Here is a 21,714-nt window from a genome sequence, read left to right on the forward strand (position 1 = left end):
TGTCAGGTCTGAGGCTATTCTGAATAAGCCAAGTAATTCCTTTTGCTCTTAAACCTTGATGTCCCTATGTTTTCTGAGCAGACTCTGGCTCGACTTTTTCTTGGTCCCTGGAGGAACTGACCACTGGCAGGAGGAATGGCATTTGTGCTGTCTGACTCCGATTAGACTTCACAGGAACTGTGAAGTGTGTGTGTGTGTGTGTGTGTCTGTGAATGGCCACACACACGAGTGTGGAATTATTTTCTCTTTTAAATCAAGCACCACCATTTCCTTTTTTTCATCAAACTCCAGAGAATCTGCTGTGTATTCCTTCAGCTAATTGGGAAGGATCATGCAGGGACCCCCATGCCTTCTGAAGTCCAGAGCTAGGGGCCAGGGAGAAGGTAACCCCTTCACTTAGATTCCCTCCCTTTTAAATCCTCCAGCGTTGCCTTTAGCATTGGCAAGGTTCTAACCCATGGGTCAGGCTCTTATGTAATATTAATTGAGCTTTTAGAGCTTTCCTGGCTAGTGGGTCACTGGCTTTATATTAACTTTGGACGAGGGTAGAGATAAGCCTGTTTGGCTGCTCACCTTGACAGTGAGGAGCCATGATCCAAGCAGAGGCAGGTGTTTCTTGAGAACATGAAAGAAAAATGACGCATGTGCTGGATAATGTTTGGAATATGGTATCACATGCAGAAAATGGCCCACATTTGCACTGAAGGGCAAAAATCATCACCTGAGAGAGTGCAGTTCAGAGGAGGCCCTCTGGCTTCTGTCTCAGATGTCAGCGTCTTGTCACAGAACAATAGAAAAAGCAAGGCTCTCTGATAGCATTTGTAAAGACTTGCAGGGTTGGGCCATTTTCTCTTTGAGGATGTGACGATGTCTCTGAAAATCTGGTTAGAAGCTGGCAAGCCAAATAGGCTCTACCTCCTACACACACCTAGAGGGTGTCAAATGGCCTGGTAGCTGGAGCATTTTAAGAAGGATTACAGGACCCAGAAAAATAAGGGCACCTATCTAAGGGACCCTAATTTTACCTGTTGATTTATAACAGGAGACTAAGACTTCAGAATTTCTTCATCCTGAGATAATAGGAGGAGAAGGGAGAGGCCCAATTCATCAGATTACTTGTGGTCCTGCCCACGTCACTGCTCTTGGCCATGGTTGGTTCTAGGCTCATGGCCACAAGAAGACTCCAGGTTCTTGGCCTTTGTGCTAAGGGAGCCAGGCAGACATGCTTCTCAGAGTTCCAAAGACAGAAAAGCCACTGCTAGCTCCAAGTGGCACCTACTTGCTGTTCTCCTAATAAAAAACAAGAAGGGCAGGATAATTTCAGAACATCTGTCTGGCTAATAATTTTACCTTCCTCCTGGCATTTTCCTGGAGCTGCTTCCTAGTGGTGCTATAGTCTTCCTTCCGTCTCCCTTCAGGCCTTTGTGCCTGCCCTACATGAATGGGTGGCTCCTCATTCAGTCTCTTACTAGAGCCCCGAGGCTGTTGGTATCAGGTCTGCTGTCCTTGTCCCCTGAGGAGGGAATCTGTGGGCCCAGGGGACTGTGGCCGTCTCCTCATTTTTCACCTACTTCACCCCAGCACTTCTTTCCACCAGGGCACCCTGACTGCTCAGGGGAAGCTGCTGCAGCAGGACACGTTCTACGTGATTGAGCTGGACGCGGGCATGCAGTCCCGGACCAAGGAGAGGCGCGTGTTCCTCTTTGAACAAATTGTCATCTTCAGTGAACTGCTCAGGAAGGGATCCCTTACCCCGGGCTATATGTTCAAAAGGAGCATCAAGGTGAGGACCCAGTGGGGATGAGAAGGGACAAGGAAGAGCCAGTTGGGGGAAACTGCTTCTCTAAGACACAGGCGCTGGAATGAGTGGGGGTCCAGACCACTGAAGACCTTTCAGCCTAATGATGTTCAGGCGTGAAGGTTGAGTGTCTTGAGAGAAAGTGACAGGCTGAGAGCCAGTCTGTAGCAGCATCTGACAGCTTCTCCCAGATCATGTCATTCAAAGACAGAAACCATAGTAGTTAGCTATTAGATCCAGGGCAAAAATTTGGAAAAGTCTCCTGAAATATAAACTTTGAGGAACTGTAATATGTCTACTGAAATATAAACTTTGAGGAACTTTGTTAAATCACTTAAATATGAAAATGATCAACTTGCTATCTTCCAGATGAATTACTTGGTCCTGGAAGAGAATGTAGACAGCGACCCCTGCAAGTTTGCCCTCATGAACAGGGAGACTTCGGAGAGGGTCATTCTGCAAGCCGCCAATGCTGACATCCAGCAGGCATGGGTGCAGGACATCAATCAAGTCTTAGAAACACAGCGAGACTTCTTAAATGGTGGGTACTGGGCCTGGCCTCCGGGTAGGACCGTTGTAGCGGACCCCATACCTCTGAGCTTCCTTGTCTGGCTCATGGTGAGTTATGAGCCCAGATCACATTTTATATGGACTCGAGCTTTGTCGTTTCCAGAAATACTTTGTTTAGAATTTTTATGAACCTGAATCTGCAAGTGGAACAGATGGAGCATGATAAAGAAGCCCCATCTTTCCAAAAGAAGGGATATTCTCTTAGAGCCTACACATAGCATAGATACCTTGTGGCCACCATTACCAGCTGGTAAGAATTGGGGCAAAAGTCTGAGATGGGCACATTCTCTTTCTTTTAGGGGCCGACTATCAATGATATGTCTCCCCATTTGGTGGCTAATGGCTGGTCCTCTCACAAGTTCTCTACTGCTATCTAGAGATAACTGGGAGTTAGACTGATCTGTTCAAGATGCCCCCTCTGCTCCCAACAGTGTGAGAGCCTGGATAAGTCATCCTGCTTGGTGACATTAGCACTTACAAATGAGAGCTGAGTGCACTCTAAATTTCAGCAATCCCTTAAAACTTCCCAGAACAAATTGGCGATACGCAGAGATTGTAGATGTCTACAGACCCTGCAGGAGTCCCCTAATGGGCGGTGTGAACTGAAATGAGGGGGACTTGCTACCTCGTTTACATTTCTTTATTTTTATTCCCTGCTGGATTTTCTTCACTTTGAGTTTGGCCAGGAGACGTACAGTTTCTAAACTAGTACTGATCTGCTGAGTGATGAGCTCAAAAGTCTCTCTGAGCAGAAACGGAGCCTGAAGTTGAAGGCAAAGTGTGACCAGTAACAAAGTAAACCTGAAGTCTCAATAAATACATAGTTCTGTATGCGCATACCTGTGAGTGCACGCACATATGGGCCCACCCTCCACTGCGTCACCTCTTCTTGCCAGTACTGGAATCCAGACTCTTTCAAAAGATGCAAATAGAGCACTTGATGGATGTCTAGTATGGACCTGAATACTATGGGGAAAGATTGAAGGTGACATATTAGTTGAGGACCTTGGCAAGTCATGACATTTCTCTGGATGTCAGTTGGCTCATTTTGTGAAAAGGAGAAATGATGTACTCGGCCCATGCTGGCACGTACCATGGCGTGCCAGCAGCAGTCCTGGAAGCAGAAAAACATGGCACGTCTCCCTACAGTGTCAGTTTTACTCCATGACAAGAGATTTAAAACATTGTGTTTATTTTAAAACAAATAAAAATAAATTATATAGCAGGATGAGAAGACTTTTTAAGATAGAACATAAGACTTCAAAGCAATTTCACACTCACTGAGAGAATTTTTGGATCATGCCCCTTGGTCCCCCAACTGTAGAATAGTTTGATTTAAAAACAAACAAACAAACAAAAAAACTTACACTAAGTGATCTCTAGGGTTCTTTCTCACTCTAAAAAATCTAAAATTAAATACCAGGCCAGCCCTGAGGGATAGTAATGAAAGTTGTGTATACTTTGTGGTGTCTGAATATACAACTTTGAAATAACAGTTGTGTTAATAAAATAATCTTATGCAAAAATATGTGCATATAATATATTCATTAAATTGCATTATATTAGGAATTTCTGATTCTAAGTTGGAATAATGAGGTTTATAAGTTCATTAATACAAGATGAAAGAATAATAAGGTAGGACAATAAATTGAAACCAGAAATAATTGAAGTAACAATAATGTCTTCCATATAGTGAATCCATTCTCTGTGCCAGGCACAATACAAAGCATTTCACATGTATTAGCATAATTAATCCTCATATTACATGGAAAAGTAAGTACTACTATCCTGTATTTTTCAGGTGAGAAAAAAGAGACTCAGAGAGGTTAATAAACTTGTTCTAGGTCACAAAAATAGGAGGTGATGGAACAGGACTTGACCCCAGAACTGTATAACTTAAAATTAGTCTCTTAACCACAAAACTGCAGTATAGTTGCTAGAGCACACATTTATCTGTGAGCTCCCTAGCAAACAAAGCAAAGAAAGAAACAGGATCAGGCATAAGACTGTTTCCATCAGCCGGAAACAAACCCTGTCAGATGATACATGGCTTTCCTGATCCTAAGACCCAAGTTATCCATATCGAGGCTGATGGAAGAGCACCAGCGTCTGTGTAGCTTCTCTAAGAAGACATACTGTTTTCAAACACTTTAGCACAGTTTTTGCATATAAGCAGGTCATTGATTCAGGAGGTCAGTTTGACAAGTCCTGGTTCACAACTCTTTGCTCTTGACTTAAAACTTGGAATTACATTTTTCTTTGAGCATAGCCAATGTTTCAGACTTTTACATGGTTCCAAGAGATCTTTCTCCTAATTTTAGTGAATTATGGAGCTATTACTGAACAACTTATCAATTTTTAATGCCTACATATTTAATGCCTACAGAACACTCTCCAGAGAGAAAGGCTAAAATCTAGCAGGAGCCTGCTCTATACTTTGACACACGCAAGAGACAGGATGTGATGATGAACCAGGGTCAGGCTTTTAGTTACAGAGACAGGTGCAGGGATCTCAGAGTCCATCTTTCCCTCCTGAGATCTTAAATAGAAGGAAAGTGGGACCCTATGTTGAGTCCTACTGAAGTACATTCCGAACACTATAGAACTATCTTTGTAACTGAAAGTTCTCTGGGCTCCAGCTGTTAACCCACTTAAATATTTGTTGCAGTGAATACTGATAAAAAACCGACATAGTCGGGCAGCCCTTGAAGTCATGATTGCAGAATTTGACCCCTTTGGCTTTTGCCTGGCTGACCACTTTAGGACTCAGACCTTGGAACTTTGTTATCTTAACCTCAATAAAACAAAGCTCATGTTTTTCCTGTCAAATTAGCTTTTCCTGTCTCCTTGACAACCATTCTCCCCGTCTCCAAACCTGAGTGACCCTTGATTCTTGCCTTCTTTTCCCAGGTAGGCCGGGTCAGAGTCTAGTCTCCCTCCGGAACACGTGCCACAGCAAATCCCTTCCACATTCTCACTGGCTCTGCTCTGGTTAGGCCTCTCACTTGTAATTATCTCGTGGCTTCTGAATCGGCCTCGCCAATCTCTTCTCCCAACTGCTGCAAGGTTAATGTTCTTCAAGTGTGGATCTGGTGATAGAATCTGAATTTAAAACATTCAAATTCATTGAACCCAATCACTTGTCGTGATCTTCAGAATTAAATCCAGGCTCGTTAGCCTTGGCAGAAAGATGTTTCACACCGTGGTACCTCCGCCCTCCCTTACCTGTCTCATCTCCCCTTCCTCCATGGAGACCCATGGCTCTGTGCTCCAGCTAATCTGACTCCATCCTGTTCCCCAGATGCACTTCACACTTGCTTCCTTGCTGCAGTCTGACAGCCAGCCCTCTTCTGAAGTTCCTTATTATAACCATCTGTACCTATGTACCCACACCCACACATACTGCAGAGCCTCTCTCCCTCCTTTTGTACAACGCTTTGTATCTCACATATGGCACCATTTGGATTTTGCGTTTTCATTATTCAGGTAGGTTTCTAAGTTCCTTAAAAACAAGGGTAGTGTCTTCCTCGTGTATCCCCATTATACCTGGCATAGAGCCTGTACCAAAGAAGCCTCCGAATCGAGTGGAATTCCCAAAGCTTAGGGTAACTATCCGCTCTTCTCCTGCAGCACTCCAGTCGCCTATTGAGTATCAGCGGAAGGAAAGGAGCACAGCCGTGATGAGGTCCCAGCCTGCTAGGGCTCCCCAGGCCAGCCCCAGGCCCTACTCCTCTGTCCCCATGGGCTCTGAGAAGCCCCCAAAGGGCTCCAGCTATAACCCGCCTCTGCCACCCCTGAAGATACCTACCTCCAATGGCAGTCCAGGGTTTGATTACCACCAGCCTGGGGACAAGTTTGAGGCTAGCAAGGTAAGTGACAGCCCATGACTCCAACCCTTACCACTCTGAGGGCACGGCCTCGGGGCGCACCTTAGGAAATAGCATCTTTTTGTGCTGATCATTTTGGCAGGAATAGCCCACTGGATACAACCTTGTCTCAATTATTTCTTTCTTCCCTGCAAATTGAGTGTTTTAGACCAATTGCCCGTGGCTCAGGCACTCTGTGTTCAAGGGCTACTGCCATCTGCAGAAACCCTATACAAATATTACATATTGTTGTAGTAACAAGTATGAAAACAGGTGATTTATCCCAAATAGAGTAGTTGTGGTGCAGATCATCTAAAAGCAAAACTCTAGTGTTTGACCCTCTGAAGAGATTGCCCTTTCTGATGATGAGCTGCTGAAGTGAGCTTACAGCTCTTCACCAACCTTTGGCTGCGTCACGGAGACTGATGTGTGTGAATGGGGAAGCCAGCCTGGGGTGAAACATTTACCATAGAGAATCCATAACTCAGACATCACCACGAGGATACTCATAGACTTCACTGTAGACCCCGTCGTCACAGTGATTTTGATCCTACAAGGTAGTAGGAACAAGAGAACAAAGGGGAAAAGTGCTAGGTTGAGGGTCAGGTAACCTGGTTTCCGTTCCAAATTCTGCAATTCTCTCACTCTAGAATCTCAGCAAGTTAGTGAATCAGATTAGGCCTCAGTTTCCTCTAGAACTAATGGGTCTGTGAATAGGAACGTCTACTTTTTGACCTACATGGTCTGATTTTACACTTTTATTCTTTTTACTCAAATTACTACGATACTGATTTTTAAAAAACTGACTGTTAACATCTAAATTCAATTCTATGTTAGAGTCACTGTACTGACCTACTTCATCTCATCGCCTGGAAATGATTTTCCACCTGAAAAACACCCTGCCCTTGTGAATAAGTTGAAGTCACATTGGCATTTTGTCCAACTCGTTGAAGATATTTTGGCTCTCTCCATGCCCTAGGAGGCAGCCAGACCTCCCTGGGAGTCACAGGTCTGTCTAGAAGCAGCTTCCCTAGTATAGAGTCAGTCACGTGAAAAGGCCACAGGGGCCAGACCTTCTGTATTAATGAGTACAGGGGAAACTGGAGGAGTTCTGTTCCCACAGGACTTGGGTCAGGGTGGATGATGACCTGTGTTTGAACTGGGCGAATGTCTCATTGTTATCCTGTCTCAAAGAAGGTCAGAATGTACAGTAAGACCAATGCTTTTCAAAAGACAAAAAAATGTATCAAAGGGTGTGTGTTCTTTCCACCCCGGGGGTTATCCCTAACTTGACTTTTGCCCAGACCTCACTTTACCCAGGTGCTCAGGTATCCTTGTGCCAGTACCACGCTCTTCCTAACCTTAGTCAGAGGATGCGGGCAGGAAGCTGGCATGCTGGGAAGGGGCTTCCAGGTGGGAGGTGTGTTTATACCTTTACCTAGGCTGGATACTATCTCTAGCTATTCATCCTTGATTATACTAGTGTATGAAACAGAGTACGTTTATAAAATATAATGTCTCTACTCAAGATAATCTTCTGCCTGCTGTTTACCCTGCTAGTGGGAGGTCTGGCTTTTAACCACACAACAGGATGCAGAGCAAGCCTGTGCGAGCCAACCATCTTGTGTATGTGTCCCTCTTGCCCCATCTCCCAACAGAGTGACCTGGGAGGCTGCAACGGGACCTCGTCCATGGCCGTGATCAAAGATTACTATGCGCTGAAGGAGAATGAAATCTGTGTGAGCCAAGGTGAGGTGGTCCAGGTCCTCGGCGCCAACCAGCAGAACATGTGCCTGGTGTACCAGCCTGCCAGTGACCATTCCCCCGCGGCCGAGGGCTGGGTCCCTGGCACCATCCTGGCGCCCCTCACCAAAGCCATGGCAGCAGCAGCAGAAAATAGTGACGGGAGCATCAAGTAAGTGCCTCGTTGGCTTCCCCGGGAGAGGAGTATGTGGATTAAAAAAAATTCAAAACAAAAACAAAGAACACAAAAAGGCAAACACACGGTAGGGAATTACTGCTGCTTAATCTCGACAGTGCCACGGGAACCAATATTTGAGTGCTGGAACCACACACAGCATGGGGCATCCAGGCTGGATTGTTGTGAATTTTCCTTGTTGTTGATGGTAGTGGCGATGGTTTTTCTTTCCTTTTCATTTATAATTTTGTGTTCATTTTTTTCCCTTTTTTCTTCCCCTCGTTAAGAAAAGAACCCTACTGAAACCCTAGGTGACAAAAGCATGCCTTTCGTTGCTCCACTTGGCCCACCACAGGATTCACTGGACTGGACTTCTATTTATATTGTATTAAGTTACTGATATATATATATATATTTTTTTTGATTGACACCAAAAAATTACCTAAGCACAAATGCCAGATCTGCACAGGTCAGAGGCCTGCTGCTTCTCCCAGGAGAGAGGGAACTTTTTGGGTGTCTATGGCAATTCCTCTGTACAGATTGTACCTTTTTTTTTTTTTTTAATTTCCCCCTCCCTGTCACTTTAATATATGTTCATGGTAATTTGTAAGATATTTCTTCTCCTTATTTTGGTTGCGAAGACCCTTCCGAACACATTCCTGTATAAAAGTATTTTGCACTATTTAAAGAAACCCATATGGATGAAGTCAGGTTGTGCAATATAATGGAGAGTCACAATGTTCATCATTGTACCTGTAATGTAACTAATAATTTTAAATGTACTATTTTAAATATGTAAAATAAATTTTCACCATGAGCATGTTTTAATGAGGTTAAAGACTAGTTGACCCTTTTTCCCCATTTCACTCTTCTGGAACTCTGAAATGTGCAAATGTTTCTTCTTTTTCCTTGTTTGGTTTTTTTTTTTTTTCCTTTTCTTTTCTATATTTTAGGAGTTGGTTGAATGCATTGGCAATGTTTTCCTACACAAACAGTCACTAAAGCTTCAACACCAGCCTTCGCTTCTAAGCAGCCCCTATTCATTTCCTCTAATCTCTAAGATGAGGAATGAGGCAGATTGGATGCTGTCCATCTGACCCTGAGGTGCTGACGTAAATTAATGACTGGCATAGACGGCAGTGTTTGGCTTGCGTTCCCCACTGCTTTCCATGCTGTGTGGTCATCTGTGACAGGGGTGGAAGGATCTCCCATAAGACATCAGAGCAGGGTCACCAACAACTGCTTCTTTGGGCCTTTCTCGGGGGATAGAGGCTACTGACTGCATCCTAGCCTTTCTAGGTAACCACAGGCCCAACTGGAAATCAGTAGTGGCCCCTAACATGTAAATAGGCCCAATTCATTTTATTCTGAAGACACCTGGCTTTGGTACCTTTTAAGAACCCTTGGGAATAAAGGCCTTCAAAACATTGAAGTTCTTATTAATCAGTGGCCTTATAGAACTAAGTCATAATAATTTGTGATCTACTTATCCAGGCACTGAGCATGCCTTCCTCCTCACCTGTGGGTCTTTTGGTCATTTTTCTTGCACAAGGGCTGGTGGGGATGGAACAGAGTAACTGACTAAAAATGGTTGCCATTTATCAATGAAGGACACCATGCCCTCCCTGGGACCTGCTGTGGCCACAGAGATCAGACAGAATTGGTGTGATGCCTACAGGATAAATGTCACTGAAACCCTGTTTCCACATCAATCCCCAGGCTTGTGGCCAAGAGGTGGAAGCTCCCCAAACCATGATGATGATTTCTTCTGCGAAGTAGAATATGAAATTAAGTCTGTCCTGCCACTGGTACTACCCTGAATCTTTCTTCTGAACATTATTTGTGACATTTCCAGTTTCTCATCAAGCATACTGAATGACCCAGAAGGTTGTAATAAACATAGGAACACACTCCCACACTCATACACACACACACACACACACACACTGTGCTGTCTGCCCTGGAAGCCTGCAGCAAGGACCTCCCTGACTCAAGATGTTCTCAGAAGGAGCTAGGGCCATGGATTTTGGGGTAAAGATATGAGATGAAAGTCTGAAATTAACAGAGTGAGATCATCTAAGGTTAACTTCCATGACTAACTCACTCGGCTACAGCAAGTGGAGCAAGGAAGTGGTATGCAGGGGACCCCAGAGAGCCTGCCTATTTAGGAGCTACAAAAGAAGGTCTGGCCGAGAGATTCTTGCCTTTTAAAGGAGCCCACTTTCCCCCAAAATTTGACACCATGACCATGATTGTTCTTGCCTACTCAGAAGGTTGGTTGTTGACCATGTGTGTTAGTGATAAATAGTTTTTGGAATACCTTCTTCAGAACATTTTAAAATTCCTGACATATGTGGAATTTTGTAGAGAGGATGCTATACATTTTGAAGTATCCTCTTTCCTCCTAAATCTCATATGCCCCTCTCTTTCCTCTCTCCCTTAAAGAAGGCTCTTTTCATTGAGCCCTGCCTGCATAGGCCCACATTTAACAAGGAGACACTGAAGGGAAGCCAACCTCACTTATTGCAGACAATCATAGAGCTTCAGCCAAACTTGGACCACACCTGAAATTGGTGATGCCTGCTCAGGGTCACTGATGCTGCCTGTGACTTGGCTTTTGGTGTCATTGTCTTTGAGTCCTAACATATCAAGAGCTCTGCTCTGAGCTTCTTTACAGATCTGTGAAGAAGTAACTCCCAACCCCCTCATGGGAAGATAGAAGTTAGAATAGTGTGAAGGGCCATTGCTGCCTCACCTCCCTGAGAACACATATTGGGTCTTCTCCCAACAGGAAAACTCTAGGACCTCTCAGTAGTTAACAGAGTCCTATATTCACAAACACTGAGAACAGAGACCAAAAACCCCTTTATCCTAAAATATCCAGATAAATCAGTGATGTTCAACTGGTCATTAAGTCAAATGCCCCAGAAAAATCTGATCTGTACTACAGTGGGAGAGGTCACAGCCCACATACAAATAATGAGATGTAAACCTCAAAATCATCCTTTTGGGTCTTTGTATCCGATCCTGGGAAAGTGCCACTAGCTTATGCACTGTGGAATATATTTCTTTAGTCTTTCCTGTTTTCCCCCATTCCCGCTCCCCCCACCCAGCCCATCCACCGTTCTTCACCTATCCACCGTACCCTTCAGGAAGGGAATTCCTCAGTCCTGTAAGGCCTTATCAGTGTTATATAAAAACGTCCCTTATTATCGTATAATAACCCAGTACTTATATTTTTCTATGCTACAGTCAACCTTGTACATCTATCAGGAAGGGTCAAAGTTCGTTTTCATTCACTTCCGGTTGGAGGTGAGGTCAGCTGCCCTCCACCACAAGAGCTGGCATGCAGGTTTGGGGCCTCTGAAGCTGGGGCATGAATGGAGCACCTCACCTACTGACTCACCCACAGGTGGCGAGCCCACCCACCGCCTCATTCTGCCCTGACCTGCCATTTTGATTGGTGCATTTTTTGGTACAACAGGAAGTCATGTTCATGGCATACTCTACGCATGAGAAAGCGGGCAGAAGTGGAGAACACGGGTAAAAATGAAGCCACAGGGCCTCGTAAACCCAAGGATATTCTGGGCAACAAAGTCTCTGTTAAAGTGAGTAAGGTATTCTGGAGCTGTGTCCCACCTCTCATCTACTCCCACCCTGCAGCATTCTCACAAGGCAATATGGGTGGATGGGGACTTTTTTTTCCCAATGTGGGGACCAGAGGGGAAATAGTTTAACAGGATTTTGCATGCAAGATCAATTTATTTTTTATTTTTTATTTCTCCTGGCAACTTCGAGTCAAATAAGTAAGTATCTCTTCTTTGTTTATTTTATGCCTTTATACTGTGCAGATGTTTTATAGCAAAATTATCTGCAGCATTTTTATCTTAGAAATGCAAGGTGCTTGATTCATACTAAGTTTCTCAAAGCTGCTCATTCTGTATCCTAGGTTAGAAAATACACACCGGGTAAAGATATTAGGAGAGATCAGGGATGCTTTCCAAACCCTCAACCCTGTGAAGTCTGAGGTTTGGAATTTAAGGGCCACGGTGTCCTTGGTAAAGTTTCATTTCTTTTCCCCAGAATTCAGACATCACCCTCAGGTCTGTGCAGGGCAGGAAGGGAGGCACATTGGTGAAATCCAAGTTACTACTTTGTAATAATCCACCTATCACTCTGAACTCACTGATTCTATGGTTTGGCAGACCCTTGTTGCCGCCCACCCCCATCTTGAAACGATGGGATCTGTTTTCTTGATGATGGGCCTCTGAAAAAAATCTGCCTCTGGACAATGGAAATTAAACTGCTGGTGTTTAATTGTGTTCTAACGTGTGATTATCTATCTACCTGGCACTTGTTTCCCCTTCCTGAGCAAAATGAGAACAACTGAAACTCATTCTAACGTCCTTCTTGGGGAAAAGAAATTGTATTCTCTCCTTCACCCTCATCTGGGAAGGCCAGCCTCGCAGAAGACCACAGTTTAAATTCGACAGACTCATGCTTCATTCGGTTGCTTCCATTGCTATTTCCTGTGAGATGAGCGCTGTACATGATCCCAGCCTCCGCTCCTGAAAAGAGCATGCTGCCGCCCTTGGTGATTCGCACCCTCACCTTAAAAGCACCTGGTTTTTTCTCAGCCCAATTTCCCATTGCCCATGCTTCTCTGAAGTTCTCCTCACTCTCTAGCCAAAACTGCCTGTGTTCTAACTGTGTTCTCTTTCTTCCCCCTTCTTCATGCTGCCCATCAAGGAGACGAACAGTTCCGAGGAGTCAGAGTGTGATGATCTTGACCCTAATACTAGCATGGAGGTAGAGCAGCTATTGTTGTCCTATTTCATACAGTGATTGTCTATTTTAATGTGTTCTGTGACAGTGATCTTACTAACGTGGCCAGCCAGTCGAGGATACAGTGTTATGTCAGGACATCTCTGGGTGTCCCATTCCAACTTCAAACCAAACAAAACAATTTAATTCAGTTCAATTTTGATAGAAAACTCAACCTAGATATCTTTTTTAAAAAAAACAAACTTCCGTTTCTCTTAAATGCTTGCTTTTCTCTCCTTTGGCGGGTTTGGCTTTATATGGAAAATATCCAACTTCATTACTGGAAACTTAGAACACTATTTTTTTTTTCATAGAAAACAGCATTATAAAGAATGGTTGATTCTCAGCTAAAAGTCAAGAACCCATTAATTTTAGTTTTTCCCGCTTTTGTTTATCCCTCCTCCCTTTTCCCTCTTTTTCTCTCCTCTGTATCCTCTTTATGTGGTTCTCCTACTGGAACTGATGTCTCCCTCAAGACTCTAGCAAAATCATGTTTTAAGTGTGGTTTCATAAAGAGCTGGCACCTAGTCACTGTACAGCTGGCTGATAGCAAATGAGGAACGACGAAGGCAACCCCAGAACCCGCCTTTGTCCAGCCCCTAGGAATCCTGGACAGTGGCTGTGCCCAGCATGCAGGAAAAGAAGTCTGGAGATGGCCTCCCTCCTGGAGCCTTAGCAGAGGCCTTTCTAGAGACAGGAGACTGAAACCTGCCCTGGGACTTTTCTCACACTCTAAGGATACAGGGTTATAGGAGTGGAATGAACGCCTCTACCAAGAACTTCGAATCAATTTCCAACCCCTTCTAGGCTAGAAACTATTTGGGGTTATAGAAACAGGACTCTCACATGGCTTACCACTGAGTGACAACCATTCTAAATTTATAAATCCTGGAGAATTTGAGTAAACTCGGAGCTGGCGTTCCCTGCCATTTTGTCTTTCAGGATTAATTGAAATGCTTTTCTCCAAATCTGTGCCTCCATCTCCAGTAATGGATAAAAGTTTAGAGATTTCCTCTAAGCACAAAATAGAGATTTTAAAAAAAAGAAAAAAACCTTTTCATAGCCGTAAGCTTTTCACTTAACTAAGTGGATTTTTATTGTTCTTATTCTAATTTGACCTAATCCCAAAGAAATCCACCACCATATTACGGCAACCACCACAAAACCCAAGAAAGACCGTGCAGCCTAAGATAGGTTAAGTCAACTGTGGAAGACACCAATTGGGCTGCACTGGGCCAGAGACAAGTGGTTGAAAGTAGGAGTTTAGCCAGGATAAAATAGTCCCCTGTGGATGTGGGTATTGCCACAGAGCTAAATCTGGCAGGTGTGGGTCAATGCAATTCTCCACTGTGGGAGAAAGTACATACTGCATTCATAGCCTAAATGTATCTTAGAGAAAGAAGAAACTGGGGGAGATTTGTGGCTCTGTGTTCCTTGTATTTCATAAGATAGGCACCAGCTCCTGTGGCGCTCACACTTGTAAGCTTAGAGATGCCTGGTGGCCACTGTATCTCCCGCCTAAGTGTGGCTAGCATGTATCAGAGATGTCATCTGCAAGTAGGGAAAGGCCAGGCAGAGGGAAGGGGAAAGCCTGGTATCTGTGTTCCAGGATGCAATTTGGGACCTTTATCAGCACTGGAGGACTAAGAGAAGAGTGACTTTCCCACTCTGCTCTTTAAAGGAAAAGTGGGAACAGGGTGTTGTGAGAAACACACACCGAGAAGGTTAACCAGTGTCATCAGATGCTCCATTCTACATTTAGATAAGCAGAAGTGTGCGCACACGGGCACGCGCACACACACACACACACACACACCCCTTAGCCCCGCTTTGTGAATTGCACACATTTCTAAGGTTCTTATTCATCCAAGGTCTGCATGGACTGAGTGAGACGGTTCCCAGGGAAGTGCTGTGAGGCACATAAGCAAAGGTATTAGAAGGTCGTTGCTGAACAGAGGAAAGCCAAAAATTATGTTGATGCGTGTCCGAAAAGTTTTCCGATATAGTAATAGTTGAGGCAGAAATTTCAATTAACTGGAACTCTCGAGGGGTGTGTGGTTGGAAAGCGCAACGATTCTGGTTAACCCAAGGTTCCTTGTAGCAGGTGTGCCTGCAGCCCTTGTATGTTCTACCGGGGTCTTTCTAAGCATCAGCGCGCTCTTCTGAACTGTGTTGCCATCTTGAACTTTACTCTGAGCGCATACGCAGGTGCTGAGCGAAAGGAGGCATCTTGGCACTGCTAGGTTAGTATTTTCCGACACAATAAATCAGATATAGAAAGTCTACCTGTTAAATGTGAGTTGAGAGTGTTCTCAAGCAGTTGGTAAGTAGAACTTTATTGCAGTGTCCATTGTAGGAGAAAATGGCCAAGGATCACATGTGAAGAGAGCTATACCTTAAAAACCTGGCTGGAGAAACAGGTAGGAGGGCCACCACTTCTTGAGGCTTCTCGCTGCTAAAATGGTAGCTTTGGGCATCGTTACCAGCCCCAGCCTGGCCCCCAGCCTCACACTTGGCTGCTGAACTTGATTACTGTAATATGTGTTGTTTCTTTGGGAACATGTCCCTGTGCCCTACAGAGCTGACCTGCAACTCCTGTGGCCTGTGCTACAAGGCCCTGTGCCTAGAAGCCCAGCTGACATCCTGGGCCTGTGTTTCCTGTGTACTGCTCCTTGCTAGGTCGCCGAATGCTACGGCCTACCTTGCCGACTGCCTACCCTTGGCCTAATGCCAGCCTGTTGATTCCAGTCTTAGCTTTGTAGAGGCTCTTAACCCCCACCTCCACGTGAATACCACTACACAAACATTCTTCACCTTTCTTCGGCTGGTGGGTTGAAGAGTCCATATAAGGAGCAGTTTCCTGGGGTCTTGGCTTACACACCAGCTGCTTGCTACCCTCAGGGCTGGCGTATGTCTGTTTTAGAGAGATAGATAATACTGTTAGATAGATATACTGTTTTAGGGAGATAGATAGGCACATCCTTGAGAGCTAATGAGATGGAAATAAATCACCTTGAATCCTAGGAATCTGATTTACAAAGCTTTCGAAGACCACCCAATTACCTAAAGGAGGCAGTTCTGCTTTAATGTTTACATCCTGTTTCTTCCCCTGTGGAGACACACTTGTGAATATTCTTAAGTACAACCCGCACTCCCTACTCCTAGCACCACCAGCCACACCACCAGCTGCTGCAAGATTGGCTCCAGGTCTATGCAATCCCCTTGTGGCCAAGCACCCACTTCTCTCCTGCTGATCCGTGACCATCCCTCAGAGAACTGTTCTAAATATGACAAGGATTGGTCCGTAGTTCAGCTTACTTCTTTACGTTGCACTGATTACACTTTGGGAGCAGGGGTGGAGGGAGATATTATAGTTAAGGAAATGTTACTACATGAAAGAAGAGGCAAATCGGGCCTAAATTCAAACACAAGGCTGTCTTGGGAACAAGTTAATATTGCCTCATTTTTCCATGACAGTTTAGCCTGCTGATTACCTTTTATTGACAAGGAGTGTAGACATGGTGATATACTGGGTACCACACACCCACCTGCCCGCTTCTCAGTCCCTTCCCTGCCCCTGCACTGACACGCATGCTAGAGCCAGGGCTCGAGGCTCGAAGTTCAGCATCTGCCCTCTGAGCCAATGTCCATCTCTGTGAAGTCTGAATCCGTTCTGAGATGTACTGGATATCTCTAGGACGCCACGCTAAGCAGGGCCCCACACCAAGGCCACCTCTGAAAAGCTGTCTGAGGACTGTGTCAATGAATCCTTGGGTGTTTGTACCCACCCTCCAACCCAAGCACTGCAACTTGCCTGCATCAGATACTAGAGTAGGGAGGCCTGAACCAACCCTTCAGACTTGGGCTTTTGTCTTCAGGGACAAGGATTCTCAGCCCAGCATTTAGGTCAAGCCCAGTGAATTAAATGTATCTGAATTTTTTTAAATGCCCAATACCACTGAGCAGAGAAGGTCAATCCATCAGAGTAAGAAGTTGTCAGGATTCCAGAAAGACTGCATCTCTACCCCAGCCAGTTAACATGGGACATGACTAAATGCTGATGTTACCCTTGGTCCAAATGCCAGCCACAAGATACTTAACTCCGGGGGTCACTTTCTACAATAAGAACAGGATTGGGATCTTGTGGGAGAGGTTCTGAGAGATGAGGGAGAGAAAACATTGAAACAAGTGAAGCAAATTTTGGAGAAAATTTCCAGTGAGGGTAAGAATCATAGACTTTCAGAGTTGACGGAAACTTGGAAATCATGAATTAGCCCCATCTCCTTCATGTATTTTTTTGTGTGTATGTGGTAAAATAATACATAACATAAAATTTCCCATCTTAACCATTTTTAAGTGGCATTAAATACCTTCACAAGTTGTGTAACCATCACCACTATGTATTTCCAGACTTTTTCATCATCCCAAACTGAAACTACCCAAAAACAACTCCCCATTCCCCTCCTCCCTCCAGCCCCTTGGAAGACTTTTAGAAGAGGAAACTAAAAGAGAGGAAGTTATAACTTCGTATTTGAAAATGAAAAGTAACTTCGTATTTGAAAATGAAAAGGTGCCCTAAAGGCGTTATCTGGTTATTGCTGGTTGTTCCCTCACTTCCATCATTCTGCTCCCTTCTTGGAGCAACCCATCTCCAGGTTGGTTTTCATCTAAAACATGGATCCTGACAGATGAGAAGACCTGACTTCTGTGCCAATGTTTCTGTATGAATTTGTTATTCAATATTCCCGCTCAACAAAGAGGAATATTATTTCTGCCCATCTCAGCTTCCCAAGGCTGAAGTATGATTTAAATAAAAATCACACAAAGGGATATCACATGCAAGGAATACTGGAATGGGTGTCAGAAAACCTGGACTCCAGTCGGGGTACTGTCAGCTGTGAGGCCTAAAGCCAGTTAGCCTTTCTGAGCCCCAGGTTTCTCCGTGGGAGGTCACACAACTCCAAGGGTACAGGCATTTCTGTAAGTGGTACAGACCCTTTGATCACCGAGCAGAGCTAAGGGGTGATATCAAAGGACTTTGAGACCCTTTGCTGTTTTGAACTTCTGACTCTGAAAACAGTGAGACCACAACAGAAGAGAAAGCAGATTCTGTGCCTTGTTCCTGAAATTTGCTTTGCAGGGGGTATAGTGGGAATGGCCTCCTGAGACCAGACTAGAGTGTCCACTCCCTGCTCAGAAGGATTGGAGTGGCCGGAACTGACCTTTCTTTCCTTCCCCAGCCCCACATTCCCCAGCTCCAACTTCCACCTCTTTAAAGAGGTAGCCTGCTGCTCCCACCTCAGCTGTTTTGATTCCTTGTCCCAGATTCAGAGCTTCAAAATAACCTGGCCAGACAGACTGAAGGAAACTTTTACACCCCTAGTCAGGTGACTGACCTCCTGGCATCGCCAGTGTGTTTCCACTGACGCCTGTTTCTGCATTTTCATTTTTTAGTGAAAAGAACTCTTTGGAGGAAAGAAAGGGAAGCATCAAATTCCTCTCATTTTATTTTTTAAAAATATTTTCTTTGTAATATATCTGATGGGTTTGGCCTAGAGATTCACTCTCGTTGCCTAGCTTTGTTCTGCCTCTACGTGCACATCGATTTATATTCTGTCACCGACAAAAGGGCACTTAGTTTGCTGGAGCTGGCATTTCTCCTGGAGATCTTCCACTGCATATTCATTCACGTCTATTATGCTTTCTGTTTCTTCCAACCACCTGGTGAAGACGAAGTTTTCTTACCCTCCTAAAGGAAACAGGTTCAGAGAAGTTATGGTCATCCAACCAATAAAAAGAGCAAGTCTTGACGGTGGGGCTTCGAGAGGCCAAACTTGGCATGTGACATAGAAGAAAGAAGTCTGTCACTGAGGCTCACATAGTTTCTTAAGAAGGATCAGGTTCAGGCCCTCCCTTGTTGCACGAGAATTTCTACCTCGGCAACTTTTTAAATCCCTTGACAGTTGGGGTAATTACTTGGCCTCACCCACACCCTTGCCCAATGACTCAGGCGTCCAGCCATAGAAACCAAGAAATGAAGTTCAATCGCATGAGCTGAAAACGTCTGAATTGGTTTCTCAGGCCAACAGTCAATCAGTACCCCTTCAGTCATGCATGTCCTGTGGCACCCTCACCCTAGTCTGGAGGCCTAGTCCATTTCTTTTATGTTGTAAACTAATGAGATTATTATAAGGTGCCATTGGCCCAGGAGGAGCTGCTCTGAGAGCCAGCTATTGGAGAAGCAAAGGTCACCACCTCCCTCCCTCCTACACCCTCCCACTATGCTGTCAAGGTTCACCTACAGGCTCACTCAATATCATGCCCTAGTCAATTCAATTGATCAAAACTTAATAACACAAAGCATTACAGTATTTCAGTGAGAACTACGGAGGGGAAGGGGAGGGACATCAGGCTGGGCACTCCTACTTGGAGACTCCAAAGGAACCCCCAAATCAACCTTGTACTTTTCCATAGCCTCAAAGCAAATTGTGACCTGATATGGATCCTTAGACTCTGAGAGGTGGTTTTACTCCGTAAAAACAGTTTTGGGGGATAGGGATATGATCAGGGTCAAATCAATAAAGAATGAGACCTCAAAACATTCATCCATAAAGACTGTATCCAAAGTCAAGATCTTGGCTTCCAGGTTGGCAATGTGACTTACAGAGGGGAAGTTCCAACACCACCACTGACCATCCTCATTCCCTACCCCAGTCACTTCCTAGCAGAAGTCTAGGGTCCTAAGAGCATGGGGAGAGCAATATATACGCAGCAGTAAACCACCTTTTTGTTTCTTTCCCCCAACTAGTTTTTGGGACAGGTGATAGATTTTTTTTCATTCTGTTGAAAATCATATTTTCATTATTTTTATTTTTGAGAGCACACTAAATGTTCTCTAACCAAAATACCGAGGAGAGGTGGAAAAGGAATTTGAACTAGAAATCCCCATAAAACAATGTGATTGGCACATGGCCATTCCCGAAAGCCTGTACCCAACAATTAGTGCTTATACCTTCTTCTCAAGAACACATGACACTTTTCACAAAACTTGACTCAATTAGCAAGTCTCATCAAAAATCAAGGAATCAATGTCAGATAGACAGACCAAGCATTCCAACCACAATGCAATTAAGTTAGAAATCAGCAACGAAAAGGTAATTTTAAAAAATCTCATACATTTAGAAATTATAAAACATTTCTGTTATGATTGGGTCAAACGGAAAAAATTATGGTTGAAGAAAAAATACTTAGAACTAAATAATGAAAATAGTTGGTAAATAAGGAAATAGTTCAGAGACCATTCTATTGTTGTTTGGCATTGAGTTCCATTTACAAATTTTTTTATTGCAGCTTGTTTTGTGTCCATTTGGAAATGGGCAGAGGTAGGAAGATTTTCTAAAAATTTGGAAAAATGTTTTCTAAACATCCAGAAAAATATTTTCTAAAAATTCAGAAAACTGTGCCTGGTTTGGCCAGATTGAAAACATGAAGGGTTAAACCGCCAAACCAGAACCGTACCTAAAATTTTAGAAGTTGGAGAGAGAAAGAGAGAGAGAGAGGCTTGTTTATTCAAAGTAGTTTCAGACATTTAGTTTGAGTTTCTTTTGACCATTTTTATTCCTTTGGCTGTCTCAATATGTAGTTTTGAACTGTGTTTTATGACTGGTGATGAGGGATTTAGAAAAAAAAGGGGTAACAGTATTTTTCTTCTGGAGTCACCTGGTTTTCAAGACAGACAAGGATTTCGCCCTTATTTTCAGGATGTAGAGACAGAATCTTGGACATTGACTGCAAGAAAAATACTCAAGATTTCTTACAAGCTCATCATGTTAATTCAGTGCTGGCTGATTTTACCTGTAATTCTTTCCTGTAACCTCACTGAGCCTCCCATTTTGAAGAAAAAAATGAAGAAAACGATTGGAATTCTCTCCCGCAGGAAGAAACCAAGTTGCAGACAGACCACATGATGGTGGTTCTTTTTTCCCCCAAATAGGAGGAAGCACTACCACCTACTGCCCTCTGCTGTTCAAATAAAACCAGGTTCCTAAGCAGCTCTTTTCCGCACTGTCTACCAGCCTTGCCCTCTTGGATTTGGATCTCTCAGAGAGAGGACACGTGCATTTTATATAAAGAGCATCATCTTTCCTCCACGACCAAATCCATTTCAGATTCCAGTTCTCTCCTCCTTCCTGTCTACCACTCTACATGGATTCCCAAACTGTTTCTAAGGAAGGGAAACATTAGGTTTCAAGAAATATATACAGCTGATGACTAACCCTTCAGGTCCCAGCCTGATACCTCAGATCCCTGCTCACATCAACAATGATCATTAGACAAGGTGGTCAGGAGACCTAAATTTTAGTCTACCGATTGAGTGACCTCAGTTAATTTGATTCAACAAATACTTGATCTTCTGCTAAGTGCAAGATGCGATGCTAAGCAGCATGGCAGATGATACGTAAAACATGTAAAAGGGTTACTATCTTCAAAGGGTTCACAAATCTGGTCGGGCGATGACATACAGGGCAGATGATATGATCGATGGGCACGTGATCAGAGCCATAGGTGCCAGTCTCTAGAAGAGCAGGAAGGAGTGGAGGGTCATTGCTGGCTAAATCTCAGGCACGGACTGACCGATAAAGTTCCAGAGCAAGTCACAGTCCTGATTGATGGAAATAGTGAAGCACCCTAAGTCCATGGCAAGACAGTTTCTCAATTCTCCCCCAAATGAGGATCCT

The 21,714-nt window shown here is 44.1% G+C and overlaps 1 protein-coding gene across 20 annotated transcripts in view; it reads left to right on the forward strand.

Moving 5' to 3' along the window:
- Positions 1–21,714, forward strand: part of KALRN (kalirin RhoGEF kinase) — a 621,535-nt gene that overhangs the window by 580,622 nt on the left and 19,199 nt on the right. For 15 of the 20 annotated variants that reach the window (XM_081025698.1, XM_081025722.1, XM_081025696.1 and 12 more), the window contains 6 exons: positions 1,598–1,783; positions 2,168–2,339; positions 5,999–6,237; positions 7,893–8,149; positions 11,637–11,760; positions 12,902–12,961. In XM_081025698.1, coding sequence (XP_080881824.1) covers positions 1,598–1,783; positions 2,168–2,339; positions 5,999–6,237; positions 7,893–8,149; positions 11,637–11,760; positions 12,902–12,961 — 1,038 coding nt within the window. Of the gene's footprint in view, positions 1–1,597; positions 1,784–2,167; positions 2,340–5,998; positions 6,238–7,892; positions 8,289–8,439; positions 9,594–11,636; positions 11,761–12,901; positions 12,962–21,714 lie in introns of those variants that run through there. The other 5 variants (XM_081025701.1, XM_081025702.1, XM_081025715.1 and 2 more) reach the window with 2 other exon arrangements.

The sequence above is a fragment of the Rhinolophus hipposideros genome (genome assembly GCF_964194185.1).
Source record: "Rhinolophus hipposideros genome assembly, chromosome: 2".
NCBI classification, from domain to species: Eukaryota; Metazoa; Chordata; class Mammalia; order Chiroptera; family Rhinolophidae; genus Rhinolophus; species Rhinolophus hipposideros.